The sequence below is a fragment of the Monodelphis domestica genome, chromosome 1 (genome assembly GCF_027887165.1).
Source record: "Monodelphis domestica isolate mMonDom1 chromosome 1, mMonDom1.pri, whole genome shotgun sequence".
Taxonomy (NCBI): Eukaryota; Metazoa; Chordata; class Mammalia; order Didelphimorphia; family Didelphidae; genus Monodelphis; species Monodelphis domestica.
Genome location: NC_077227.1, coordinates 20992401 through 21007102, shown reverse-complemented (window position 1 = coordinate 21007102; position 14702 = coordinate 20992401). Strand labels below are relative to the sequence as shown.

The 14702-nt window shown below is 44.0% G+C and overlaps 1 protein-coding gene across 11 annotated transcripts in view; it reads left to right on the top strand.

Moving 5' to 3' along the window:
- The window catches only part of ANK3 (ankyrin 3), a 754092-nt gene that overhangs the window by 678957 nt on the left and 60433 nt on the right, over window positions 1–14702 (top strand). For all 11 annotated transcript variants that reach the window (XM_056795799.1, XM_056795855.1, XM_056795804.1 and 8 more), the window contains 2 exons: window positions 1622–1846; window positions 4950–5104. In XM_056795799.1, the coding sequence (XP_056651777.1) occupies window positions 1622–1846; window positions 4950–5104 (380 nt within the window). The remainder of the gene's footprint in view (window positions 1–1621; window positions 1847–4949; window positions 5105–14702) is intronic.

Sequence of the window (14702 nt, the reverse complement as noted above, 5' to 3'; positions counted from 1 at the left end):
GTCACACAGCTAGAAAGTGTCTGAAGTCAGAATTGACCGCAGGATCTGTTTCTCAATCCCCTGAGCCCCTTAGTTCCCCTCCATTTAAACTTTTAAGAGAGACTATAGCTTTGGAGCAGGAAGGGACCTTCCAGTTTCTTTTTACAGATGATGGAACTGAGGTTCAGAGTATGAGTCCTTACCAACTTAGCTTCCAAGCAGGAATGGAACCCAAGAGGTTGGCTAGCCCAAAGCCTCATTTTATAGATGAGATATGGGAGACCCAGGAAGCTGAAAGCCGATTTGCCTAAGGTCTCCCAACTTTGAACTCAAGACCCCTGAGAGCTCAGGGCTGGTGTTCCTTGTTCTGAACCTTACGGCTGGCTTTTAGTGACTTGTTTGTTGTTAGTCACCCTCTCCCCGGTGAGTAAGGTCAGACTTGTATCACCTGCCCAGATGGGTTTCTCTTGTTCAGTTTTTATTCCCCACTAAACAGCCATTTTTTTTATCTTCAAAGAAGAGGGAGTTGCCTGAAATAAGGAGGAAGCCAAAGAAATCAGGAAGTTTTTCAGAGGCTTTCGTATAGCATTTTTTAAATAGAAAAAAAAATGGATTGGATTCTGCCCTCTGAAAAATTTGAGCTATTTGAATAATTCCCTAATTAGCCATCACTGGCAGCAGACCTGGGTCGTCTAAGGCACTTGTTCCACACCCCAGGCACTGGCTTTCTTTCTCCCCTTCCTGGCTTCCTTGTGCATGTTGGGCTCACTCTCTGCTTTGCAGAAGCTGTGACCAGGTAGGAGTGGATGGTGCTCGGCACTAGCCAGGGGAGGGAGGGCAGCCTTGGTTTGAGGCACCCTCTCAGCTCCCACCAAGCTCCCCGGCTTTGCCTTTGACCTTCAGCAGCATTGTTTAACTTGCTCCTGAGGGGACCGTATCCACAAGATGAGAAATACATTTATTTAACCTCACGTAGTTGATAGGAGGTGGGATAACAAGGAATTATGGGACGTGCAGGAACATTCCCAATTTGAAAGTTGCCGTTAGCCTTTCGATCCTCCGGAAACCGTTCATACTAACCCAAGCTTAGACTCTTGGATTTGAATTCCTCCAGAGAAAAAGTATTTTTAGAATTCTACAGTTTGAGAGCAGCTCAGTGGCTCAGTGGATTGAGAGCCACATCCAAAGATGGGATATTCTGGGTTCAAATTTAGCCTCAGACACTTCTCAGCCACGCAGACTTGGGCAAGTCACTTCACCCCCATTGCCAAGCCCATCCTGCTCTTCTGCCTTGGCACCAATACACAGTATTGATTCTAAGATGGAAGGGCCTAAAACAAACCAATAAATAAATGATGCTACAACTCATTTCATGATTTGTTACTATTAACAAAATCTGCCTTGTTGTTATTATTGTTACTTGTAAGAATAGTAACCTCCGTGTTGTTTGGGCACCAGCATGCAAATATTCAATTTAAGATGAACTCCCACCCCCTTTAAAAAAAGTCAGTTTAGGAATGGCCCTTTAAAGAGAGAGTCTATTTCCTGTTCTTCATTCTTACTTTCTCACTTCCACATTTGATGTGATAAATGAGGATCTTTCTGACTTGACTTCTGCTCACCCTCTGATTTTTCCCTGTAGGTTCCTGGTGAGTTTCATGGTGGATGCTCGAGGTGGCTCCATGAGAGGAAGCCGCCATCATGGGATGCGAATCATTATTCCACCACGCAAGTGCACGGCACCTACTCGAATCACTTGCCGACTGGTAAAGAGACATAAGCTGGCCAACCCACCCCCCATGGTGGAAGGAGAGGGATTAGCCAGTAGACTGGTAGAAATGGGGCCTGCGGGGGCACAATTCTTAGGGTGAGTCATCTTCTCGGTCTCCTTCCTGCCACTCACACACCATCTTTGATTTTTTTACCCTTGTGAACTCAAGTAGTTAACAGTTAGAACTACTTAGTTTGAGCATCTTAACCAAGAGTGCCATGCGCCATGATGCTATAGGTCGGGGAAAAAAAAAAAGGTTAATTAGCTGCTAGAAGGCGAGCTATCCTAATGCTTCAGTAATGCTTTTCGCCAAAGCTTTTTACTAACCTCCACGTGCATCCCTCCTCTGCCCAGGACTCGGTTATAGCCCCAAAGACACCAATGAGAGTCGAAGAACGTCCATACGAAGGGAAGACAAAACAGCTTGAGGTGCTGTTCTTCTCCCAGCATGTGAATAGGTCGCTGGGCAGAGTGGAAATACCCAGGTGGCATTTTTAGGAGATTAAAAATTGGGGAAAGGAGCCCACTCTGATGTGGTAATAATAAACATCTATCTACACTCTCTCCATTCTCTAAAGTGGCACCCTGGTGCAAACCAGGCAGGTTCTATTGGGACTAGCCGTCTGTTCACAATTTCCCCTTCTCGTTTCTCTTTCTGCTGCATGGATGTTACTCAGTAAACTGCACCTTCCCTCCAATCCTCCCCCTGTAAACGAGGGTGAGAGCTTGGTTAGCCGAATCCTGCAGCTTGGGCCTCAAGGAACAAAATTTATTGGGTAGGCGATTTATAGACAAGATACAGAATGTCTACGATTTTTTTTTCCTTGATTTCGATTTTCGTCACACCCATGATTTTGATTTTGATTTTTTTTGGTTTTGATTTTGATTTTTCCAAAGCTTTCAGTCGATGTGTGTCACTGAAAGAAAAAACCATAGTGGCTTGACTTCCCTTATTAGCTCGATGCTCCCTCCTCCGCTTTCCCGGGCATGTGGAATTCACCGCAAGCATCTGCTCTCATGATTTTTTGTGCTTTTGTAAATTTTGGTTTTGAATTTGAACTGTTTCAACTGCATCATCTACATTTTAACACACAGTGACAAGTCTTTAAGTTCAGCCCTATGATGGAGAAGGTATTTGCAGGCTTTGAATCAACATTTGACTCAAATGATTTAAAAAAAATGTATATATATCATGTTATTTTCTAAAAATACGCTCATAGTGGGCATTATCTCTCTTCTGGGGTGGCCAAAGTGAGGAAATAAAGTGAAACAGATTTTAAAACTAAATAGGTGGTAGATAGTCCAGTCCAAGACATGATTTTAAAATGCAGTTATTTAACTACTGCCAAGTTTAACGGGAGTGGAAAATGGGTTCTTTTGAAGCAAATTTTTTTTTTCTTGCTTTGGCAATTTGCATGAAAAATTTGTTCAGAAACACGTTGCTTGACTTTACTGTTGGTCAAAGATCCTGGCGCAATACCTTCTCTCTAGGCCTTGTTAATCTTCATACAGGAAACTGTGGGGCTCCTGAATTTTTAAAGACAGTATCTGACCTATTAACCTGCAAAGATTGTATCTCACTTTCTAAGATGTGGAGGTTATAATCACTTGAGGCCTGTGGGAAAAGGATGGAAAATCCCTCAAGAGCCTGTGGAATTTTAGACATTGTTTATGCAATTCCTCTTGCAATTATCAATCAAAATGCTTCCTGGCCCTGTTAGGAGAAATGATCTTATTTAAAAGCCAGCCCACATAAGAAGAGTGGGGTTAGTCTTTTAAAAATTTAGGGGGAATTTTTTGGTTAAAAGGCAAATTGTTGAATTTGACTTCCTTATTTCTTGACAGGCCCACTTTGATGATAAACAAAAGGCATTGTATTTGAGAGTGCTGGGCTTAAGAGTCTGGAAGCCCTGAGTTCAAATCCTTTTTAAGATCTGCTGGGTGACCCTGGAGCAAGTCATTTAACCTCTCCAACCTGAGTTTTCCCATTTATAAAAGAAGAAAATCCCTAGTGACCTCTAAGGTCTCTTAATCAATAGTCCTAATGTTAATGGGAGAGAGGAGGTTCCACTGCAGGAAGACAACACCATATTTGGTGATGGAGGACCTGAATTCAAATCTCAGCTCCCAGTATGACTTTGGGCAAGCCATCTCCCCTTGACATCTTTTTCCACTGTGTAAAATGAAAGGTTGGATTAGAGGATTTTTAAAGTCTCTTCTAGTTCTCAGTCCTACCTTGGTCCTCTTGTTATGGGATTTCTATCAACTGCTGCCCTTCTTAACATCCTTACTGTTATAGGCCTGTTGTTTCTACTGTTGTATTCTGCAGGGTCACTAATGAAAAGAGGTGAAGCTGTGTACAACCTCTGTAGGCAAATAATGATACTGTCTGTTTAAATGGTCTTAAAGCTGCATAATCCAGCTACATGAGTTGCCTATGATTACAGTTAATTTATTCTCACTTGGCCCTTTTTGGTGCCCATCCCTCATTTTAAAATTGGATGAAATGCTTTTTATGTTGCTGGACTGGCACCTGGAATGAGCAGTCATCACTCTCCTGGTCACAGTCAGATGTGCACGGACATGATCACCAAACCACTATGGTGGACCTTCTCAACACCCCAGGATGCTTTTGGAGAGAACAAACGGCACACCGTAGTGGGTGTATGTGTGCGGATTGGAGAATGAAGCTGCCTACTCCCATATCACACACTAAAATCCAAATGTGTCCTAATACCCAGCACCAGTCACAAAGCTCATAAGGGCTGTTGGGTGGGGACTATTTTTTTTTTTTGAGGAACAAGATCATAAATCTTAGTCTATTGACATCAGGAATATTTTACAATAAATAGTCCTCTTAAATGACCGTATCCTTTGAAGGTCTTGGCACTGAATAATTTCATTGGTGAAAAATGGGCTATTTTCCTCTCTTAGCTGTGGCTTGTTTCCACAGCTTTTTCTTTTCGCATTCCAAAATATGTTCATCCACGATGGCATGTTATCCAGCTTTGGAACACGCTTTTTTTCTTAGCAAATGAGTCTATGGCTTGGGCAGCTTTGAAATCATTCTTGACCACAGTGGCACCTTTAATTTCAAAAGGATAGAGTAATGAGAATTCTTTTAAGGAGAGAAAAAAGTTCACTATAAATGTGTAGTTTGATATCCAAATAATATAGATTCTTTCTTCCCCTCCCTCAGCCCAGTCATAGTGGAAATTCCGCACTTTGGATCAATGAGAGGCAAGGAAAGAGAACTCATTGTTCTCCGGAGTGAAAATGGTGAAACGTGGAAAGAGCATCAATTTGACAGCAAAAATGAAGATTTAACTGAGTTACTTAATGGCATGGATGAAGGTAAACATGATGGAAAGTTATTATGATGAAGGTGAATATATGTGTGACAATTGGTGGGCAGGATGACGTTGGAATTGTGTGCATGAATAAGGGAAAATGCATCTGAATTCTGATGCTTCACTCTTAGGACAAAGCCTCCTTTCCCGAAAGGTTTATGAGATGTTATCTAAAATCAAGAAATAAATCATCATATATTAAGCACCTACTGTATGCCAGAACTGTGCTCAGTGCTTCAGATTCAAAGAAAGTCTAGATCAGAGCCCCAGTTCTCCAGAAGCTCCCCATCTAATGGAGCTAAAGTGTCTTTAGAGCAAGTGACCCTGCACTAGTCTCTTCTCTCCACTGCCATTTCCTTCCCTGTAAAGTAGTGATGATAACCCTCCTATGTCACGGGATTGCTGTGAAGACCAAGTGAGATAACATACATAAAGTGCTTTGCTATAGAGATCCTTGTTATTGTTTTTGTTCTTCCAATACATGAATATATTGGTGGTTCTTTCCTATTGGATGTTAGCGGGTTTCTGTAGGCAAACCAATGTCTCTCATCTCAGGCCAAAAGTGTTTCTTTGATGGGGAAAAGGGAAAATGGGAGGAAGAACAGAACTGCCTGGGGGAAGTAGAGGCTTTTGGATTTTGAAGTCTAATTACCTTTGGTCTGCTTCACTCCCAGCGACCATTTCCCCCCCTCCTCTTTTGTTCAGAGGTGTTCTTGTTGCCTTTCTGGATTCTAATCTTCTCTAAGGACCAAGTCAAGCCCTTGGAATCTTGGGATAGCTCCTCCTATCTGGAATCTTTAGTCTCTTGTCTTTCAACCCTCTGAGCCCAGTATATGAATGTAACTGTTACATTTTCTTTCATTGGGGATGGAGTGCTGGCACCCTTGACCTGTGTTCAAGTTTTACCTCTCACGCCTCCTGGCTGTGGGCTCCTGGGAAAACTCTTTAAGACTATTAGACTTTAAGACTACAAGGGGCAACTAGGTGACTCAGCATAGGTACTGGTTCAGATCTGGCCTCATACACTTCCTAGCCATGTGACCACCCTCTCCCCCCATTGCCTAACCCTCATTGCTCTTGCACCTTTGAACCAGTACACGGTATTAATTCTAAGACAAAAGGTAAAGTTTGGTTTTTTTTAAATGATGCTTATAGCAGGGTTCTCTTAATAATGAATAGTCAAAAGTCCAAATTATCTCAAAAACTAGAATCAGATTTCCTCTGATTGGTGCCATCTTGTTTAAAAAAATATATTGCATTTTCAGTTGTAAATTAGCATAAAAGTAAACAATGCCAGAAGATTCCTTAATGATTTCTTCAATGAAAGTCATCTAGTCAGGGTCATCCATCTCTGCTTTTTGACATGCAGCCTCACCACCAGCCACTCAGAAGAGGGCCTCTTCCCAGCCCCTTGGCCAGCAGAGATTCTGATCAGAAGCCGATCAGTGGAAGGCACAGGGGGTGGTTAAGCCTAGAGATACCATCACTGCCCTTGAGAAACCCAAGGGTGGCCATGGGGGAGAATGATCAGACTGTTCTCTTTGGCCCTCGAGGGCAGATCCCTGGAGAGCAAGGCTGCCCAGAGTTGCAGGGAGACCAGTTTGGGTCTGATGCTCAGAGAAAAGCTTGTTCCTCAAGAGAGCAGGCCCAGTGTGGAAGCGCTCAACAACCCCACTGGATGACCATGGGTTGGGTATGTCCTAAAAGAGAAACTTAGCCAAGGCGGCTTGGACTAGATGGCCACTCAGGTTCCTTCCAACCCTAAGATTCCTACAAATAGATATGGTTAGAGATGGAGAAAATAATCCATCAACTCCAGTGTCTCTCTCGCTTCCAAATAGCATATCCATCTTTAAAAAAAGAAAAAACAACCTTCCTTTCTATCTTAGAATCAGTCCTGTGTATCGGTTCTGAGGTAGACAGTAAGGGCTAAGCAATGGGGGTTAAGGTGACTCTCCAGGGTCACACAGCTAGGAAGTGTCTGCAGTCAGATTTGAACCCAGGACCTTCGTCTCTAGGTCTGGCTCTCAATCCATTTAGCCACCCCTCTGCCCCTAGAATACCCGTCTTAAATGGCCTATTCTTTCCAAGATCTTTTCTGCCCTAGCTTTGTTTTAAAACAAACCAAAATTCACTTTGCCAGTGAACTCACTACACTGCCCCAATGAGAAGTTAAAAAAAAACCCAAACCTTAAAATAGTTGATATGTGGAGGTGGTAATCAGCAGCATGCTGACTGATATCTGTGCCACAGTCAAGAAGTTTCTCTTTGAAGCACAAATGTGTCATCGCCAGGTTGTTGAGTCATCCTTTCCCTGGCTAAATTGCACCATAGACACCGTCAGACTGGTGCACCTGCCAGATTGAACAGACACACTGATATAGCCCCCTGGCCTGGAGGCTCGCCGGGTTATCTCGCCGGTAAACAGTAGACTTTTATCTTACGTTTTGAAAGACAAGACCGAACCCTTGTTCCATCTTAGAAAATTAGAAGGAAACACAAACTTCTAGGGTCCAGGGGCCAACGGACAGGCAGGTCTCATGGCAACAGTGAAGATGGACAGACTTCAGACTTAAATGCAGTTGTGTGCTTTGGGCATAACCTTTGGGGAGTGGGGAAGAAGCACCCCCAGTCCTGGTCTCCTGGCAGCCCACATTCCTTCTTTCTTCCCTTTCCCTTGGTTTTCTATTTCCCTCCCTCATTTCAGTTATTTATTCTTTTGGAAAATGAGACCAGATGAGAACTTTGTTGGTTTTGTTTCTGGTTTATAGCTCTAAGAATAATAACCTCCATTTCTTTCTTCCCTTCTCTTTGTTTCTTTCCACTCTTCCCTCCTTCCTTTTCTTTCTTTTGTTTCTTTTTTCTTTTTCTTTCTCTTTTTCTCTTTCTTTCTTCCTTATTTCCTTTTCTTTCTTCCTCCCTTCCTTTTCTTCCTTCCTTTCTTTATCTCTTCCTTTCTTCCTTTCTTTTTTTCCTTTTTCCCTTCCTTCCTTCTTTCTCTTTCTTTCTCTTACTTTTTCTCTTCCTTCTCCCTCCCTCCTTTCCTTCTTTTTTTCTTTCTTTCTTTCTTCCTTCCTTCCTTCCTTTATTTGTTTCTTCCTTCCTTTCTTTTTCTCTTCCTTTCTTCCTTTCTTTTTTCCTTTTTCCCTTCCTTCCTTTCTCTTTCTTTCTCTTACTTTTTCTCTTCCTTCTCCCTCCCTCCCTTCCTTCTTTTTTTCCTTTCTTTATGTCTTTCTTCCTTCCTTTATTTGTTTCTTCCTTCCTTTCTTTTTCTCTTCCTTTCTTCCTTTCTTTTTTCCTTTTTCCTTTCCTTCCTTCTTTCTTTTTCTTTCTCTTACTTTTTCTCTTCCTTCTCCCTCCCTCCCTTCCTTCCTTCTTTTTTTCCTTTCTTTCTTCCTTCCTTCCTTCCTTCCTTCCTTCCTTTCTTCTTTCCTTCCTTCCTTCCTTCCTTCCTTCCTTCCTTCCTTCCTTCCTAACCAAGGATTGAGGATGGCCTCAAGGCCATCCAGTCCAACACATTCCTGGGATGGATTACCAGTTCAGTTTCATAAGCATTAAGCACATAGGGGACTTGTAAGATGAATGCTCTTCTTCCCTGGTGGACAAGTGCCTTCTCTATAGCTTAGAGTCTTGAGGAGCAGCCTAGAGCCCTGAGAGGTTCAACGACTTGTGTAGCATCACACAGCCAGGCCACTCTTAATCCACTGTTACTCTTACAACTTTAAAGCTGACAAGGTACTTTGAAGTAAGGATACTACAGTTCAGCAGAGAATGCAGAAATGAAAGATTTCCATTCTAGACTCATAGACGTTAGAGAACATCTCGCCCAACTGCCTCATTCTACAGTTTCAGTTCAATTCAGAAGCATTTATTAAGTGTCTACTGTTTGCCGAGTACTGTGCTAAGTTCTAGACCAGAGAAAAGCAAAGTAACTGCCCAAGCTGTCCAGGAGATTATGGCTCCCAGCATCCCTCGGGGTTAGGACCACATCTCTCCTAGGTGGGGTCCTTCCTTAGCTCCCACTGACTAACCAATGCCTTCCCTATGAGATGACCTGAAACGTGGATCGCTTTTGTCTTTTAAGACCATAATGGTTTCCATCTTGTCTCCCCCATTGGTGTGTGACCTTTTTGAGGGCAGGGCAAGGTTTTACCCCCACACTGTTTCCCAGTGATTAGCAGAGGGCCTGGCTTGGAAGGTGCTTAATAAATACTCGTTGACCAACCGAATGACTGGCTAGTGAGGAAGACAACTTGTACACAAATAGGCTATAAGCAAGATAAACCCAGAGCTGATGGAAGACATCTCTGGATCACAACAGAAAATGTGGAAAGCCTTTAAGAGTTATCCTAATAATAGCTGACATTTTTATAAGGTTTAAAGTTTTCAAAGTGCTTTTACACGCCTGATCTCATGGGAGTAGCATTTTTGAGTGGGATATACAAGTGAGGTTCCCTTTGTCTTTGGTCCTTAGGAAGGGGACGTAAAGGTTTTGATGCACCACCAGTCCATCCTTGAGCATTTGGGTGGCAGAGGTTGCCTGTAAGCTCCTTGGGCTCAGGGACTGTCTTTTGCTTCCTTCTGTACCCCTAGCACTTAGCACAGTCCTGGAACATAACAGGGGCTGGATAAGGGTTTACTGGAGAAAAGAGCGATCCCTCTCCAGAAATGGTTTCCGTTTCATCTTCGCTTCCTAACCAAAGCATTCGGGTGTTTCCCTGCTTGACGACAAAGGCTGATACTTAACCAAGATGGGCCCCCGTCTACGGAATTTTAAGAAATGTAAGATTTCTCCCTTGGCAGACGCCTCCCTGGTGCAGATGCACTGAGGACGTGCTGGATCTGGAAGTGTGGCGGAGCCTAGGGATGGCTCTGCTGCTTGCCACCACCTGGATGGTACTGGCTTCTTTGGGCTGCAGGTTCTGCATCTGTAAAATGGAAATGATCACTTGCTCAGCCTTTGTCTGCCTAAAAGGGCCAGGGAAGCAGGGGGGCGACCTTGCTGCATTTGTCACTCAGATCTTGGCCCTGCTGCTTGGGAACTAGCTGTGTGGTTTCTGGAAAGGGAGGAGAATTCAGTAATCATCTACTGTGTACTCAGTCCTGGCCACATAAAGACAAAGAAGGAAGCGGCCCCCCCCTGAAAGAGCCTTGTCACCTTCTAATAGGGGAGAGGACTAATAGATACAAAACAGAACAAAGAGAAAGGGAATAAAGGCAAATAAATGAAAGGTAGCAAAATGGGGGAGACAGGGACTTAAAGGCCACCAGCAGCTAGAGAGAATTGGTCAGTTACCTGGCGTTGGAAATGAAGAGGTAAGGAGGGAGGGCGCTCTAGGCATGAGGATCAGCCAATGCAAAGGCATGTTGATGGGAAAGGCACTGCAGTATGTAAGAACACAGAAAGAAATAGCTTGGCTGGAGAGTGGAACTGAGATAGGAGAGTCAATCTCCAGTGAGCCTGGGGAGGTAGGTTATTGGGCCCAGGTTGTAAAGGGCTTTAAAAGCCAGGCAGGAGTCTATTATTTCCATACCTTAAATACAGAGCCTCGTCTCCAAAACAAAGGGACATTCAGGGAGTATCTGCAACAAGCCCAGGCAAGAGACACCAAGGACTGTGTTAATGATGTCTCAGCAGGAGTGGCACAGGTTGGTTGGAGTGGGAGGCCACCAAGCGCCATGGAGCCCAGCTGGCACTGGCTTCAAGACCTTGTCATCCTAGCTGAGGTGTCGTGTATCGGGAGGGGCTTTTCTGCAGAACAGCAGACCTGGCCTGGCTCGCTCTTTCTCACCGAAGCCTTTGGGCACAGGCTAAGAAGGAAGCCAATATGGCGACCACCAAAAATAATGGCCAAGCAATGTTCTCAGATATGATCTGTTAAATCTGTTCTTGATGGAAAAAGGAGATGAGATCGCAAGACCCTAAGCATGGATGTTAGAAATCATCTCTCTGAAATCCAAAATTCCTTGTAGTGGAGGTATTTTTCCCAAAAATTTATTATTTTTAAATATTATTATTATTTTAAGTTCCAGATTCTCTCCCTCTCCCAGCCACTGAGAAGGCAAATGATATATCAATTATACATGTTAAATTATAAATGCAAATTTCCATATTAGTGCTATCATACACTAAAGCAAAAAAAGTGAGAAAATTCTACTTCAATTTGTACTCAGGTCTCTCTAGAGGAAGCCTTGAGCTTTCTTGAATCACTGTGTTATCATAGAATCCAAGTCTTTCACACTTGATTATCATTATAACATTGGAGTTATTCCTATCACTTTTCATTAGTTCTTATGGGTTTGGCCATCTTTTTTTTAATTTTTATTTTTAGAATCCTTACCTTCTCTCTTGGAATCAATACTGTGTATTGGTTCCAAGGCAGAAGAGCAATAAGTTCTAGGCAACTGGAGTTAAGTGACTTGCCCAGGGTCACCTAGCCAGGAAGTACAAGGCCAAATTTGAACTCAGCATCTCCAGTCTCTAGGCCTGCCTCTCAATCCACTGAGTCACCTAGCTGCCCCCACTTTGCCATGTGTTTTAATGAAACCACCCTTCTCATCATTTCTTAGGGCACAGAGTACTCCATGACCATCATTTGCCACAAGTGGTTCAGCCATTGCCTAATCAATGAGCCTAGCCTCAGTTTCCAATTCTTTGCCCCCACAAAAAGAGCTGCTCTAAATGTTTTTGTACAGACAGGCCCTTTTCTTTTTCCCTTGATCTCTTTGAAGTAGAGACCCAATAGTGGTATTGCTGGATCAACTGGTATGCATAGCTTTATAAGCCCTTTGGGCATAGTTCCAAATTCACCATGGTTGGACCTGTTCTCTACTCCACCAACCAACAGTTCATGAATGCCCCCATTTTCCCTTATGCCCTCCCACAGTTGTCATTTCTGATAGGCGTCAGGTGGTCCCTCCAAGCCATTTTCATTTGCCTTTCTCTAACCAAAATGGAACGATTTGGAACATTTTTTCATGGCCGTAGCTTTGATGTCTTTTTCTGAAAATGACTTATTCACGTCCTCTGACTCTTTATCATTTGGGGAATGGCTCTTATTTTTGTAAATCTGATTCCTTATATATTTGAGAAAAGAAGCCTTTAATGGGAGAAACCTGCTAAAAATGTTTTTATATCACTCCGTTGGCTAGAGCTCCTTTTAGCAAACTCTTGTGGCTCTCATTATCTCTTTTAAGTGGGTCTGTTTTGGCTTTTGCTTTGGCCGGGATCCCTAGCGTTTACCCTTCTTTGTTGACTTCAGGTGAAGCATAATCGATTCTATGCTCGTCCTTCATTTTAACTGTTTGCGTGTCTTTTTATCCCAGAGAGGTCTCTTACACAGCATCTGCCTGGGGTCTGGTTTCCACTTGATTCTGCTATTCGCTTCTGTTTTAGGAGTGAGCTTGTCTATTCACATTTAGTCATGATGGCCAACTGCACATTTCCTTCCATCTTGGGGGATGCACTTGCAGCAGGTGGTGAAGCCAGGACCAGATGAGACTGCGAGCTTCCAGAAGGCAGGGGCTCTGCAGATGTTCTGTCTCCCCAATACCTAGCACAGCATTATTATTTCAAAACCCTATAACCTCCCTTCTTAGAATCAATATTACCTATTGGTTCCAAGGCAGAAGAGTGGTAAGGGATAGGCAATGGGGGTGAAGTGACTTGCCCAGGGTCACACAGCTGGGAAGTGTCTGAGGTCAGATTTGATCCCAGGACTTCCCATCTCCAGGTCTGGCTCTCTCTCCACTGAGTCACCTCACTGCCCCTATCACTCACAGTCTTAACAGCTGTCTAGGGATACTTGCCCAGGTGCCTGCAGCCAGTATGTGTGAGAGGTAAAACGAACACAGGTCGAGTGTGCCATCGCTCCATCCCCTCTGAACGGTAATGGAACAACCAAACTCCCACTCTAAGTCGATATCGCAATCCTCTGAGCCTCCCAGCTTCCCCTAAGCACAATACTTTAAGCAGTGTTTTCTGATTCATTGATTCACTAGATTGAGTCATCTCTCTGCTTTGTTAGCTCCTTGAAGCTAAGAATGTTTTCATTCCTTTATCTGTATCTCCACCTGCCCCAGCTCCCAGTGAGCCCTTTAAAAATCTTTATTTGATTTACTGAATTTTCAAATTTTATTGATTGATTGATTCTAAATCAGCATAATGGGTCCATCGGGTAACGTGTTTGTCCAGTTCCTTCACTCTGAAATCTACTGTCATCTGTACCCTGGAAGGATTAGGAACTGCTTAGCTCCAGGCGGTGCTCCCTCAGCATCCCTGCGAGAGCATCTCCATGGAGTTTCGTGTTGTTAGTTTCTGGGCACCTTATTGGATTAAAGCGCTTCCCGACTTTGTTTTTCTGCTTTTCCTTTGTTGGGTTTTTCAGCACTCAGCCCATTCAATTAGAGCTTGGCCTTGATTGTCATTTCTGGGAGAAAAATAGACCTGAGCCAAGGCCATCCCGAGAGTCTGTCTGAGACGGAAATCCGTAGCTCTGTGATGCCACCTAATGGAGAAGGAGCCGAAGAGTTCTGAGTCTGATCAGAAAACAGTCAGGCTTGTTCCCAGCAGCCAGCATGGTGTCATGAGGATTCCCCTTTGGCTGTGGGCTGGCCTCGATCAGTGCCAACATCCTTGTCACCTCTTTGGCTCCAAGCCAGAAGGGGTGATCCTGGGAATAGGAGAGACACGGAAAGAGCCTAGAACGAGACACGGTCAGATTGTCTGTCTGATTGCATTGGGAGAAGGAATTGAGGTGGGAGAGAGAGAGAGAGTCAGAGATCTCAACGCTGAGAGACCGGGAAGATGCTGATGGTAGCCACAGCAGTGGTGGTACAGGGAGGTTTTGTGTGGGAGACAATTTCTGTTTAGAGATAGCAACAGGCATCTAGGAGACGATGCCCACTGAAGCAGGACTGGAAGGCAGGGGAGAGGGTGGAGGCAGAAATATATATTAAAGTCATGCCCTTGGGAGGCAGGGCTTGTGCAGTTTTGTCTCGGGGTCCCACAGCCTCACTGAGGACCCCCACACACACACACACCCTTGTGGCCCTTCATAAAGGTCTACTGACCAATTTGTATGAAGATGACTGTGGAAGACCTTATGCTATTGCGATGATTGGCCCAGGGAGTTTAGGGAGAGACGGCCAAGAATGGTCCAACAAGACAGACAGACCTTGTTCTCATAGATCCAGTATGACTCGTGGAGCTGGCAAATACGAGGAAGCAGGCGTTTACAGAGACGTTTGTGTTGCTCTGGTTTCAGCGTTCAGTTATAGAATTTCACATCCTCGACATTGTGTGTGCTTATTTCTCAGTTGGGTTATCTAATGCTGTTTGCTCTCCTGGAACCCCTACCTCCAACCGTAATTGTGGAGCATCTTCAGTGAGAACAGGTCCTAGGATCTAGAGCTCTGCTTCTCAGGAGGGGAACGTACAGAGTCCATTGATAAGAGACGGTTGTCCCTTTCATCTCTCTAGTCCTCCAGGGGTAGAGACTTCCGGGTCTTTGCTTACCTCTTTACCTCTTGTGATCAAAAAGTTCTTCCTTAGCTCTAACCACCAACTGTGGTGACCTCTTCTTGATAGCCTTCTGTGGCCA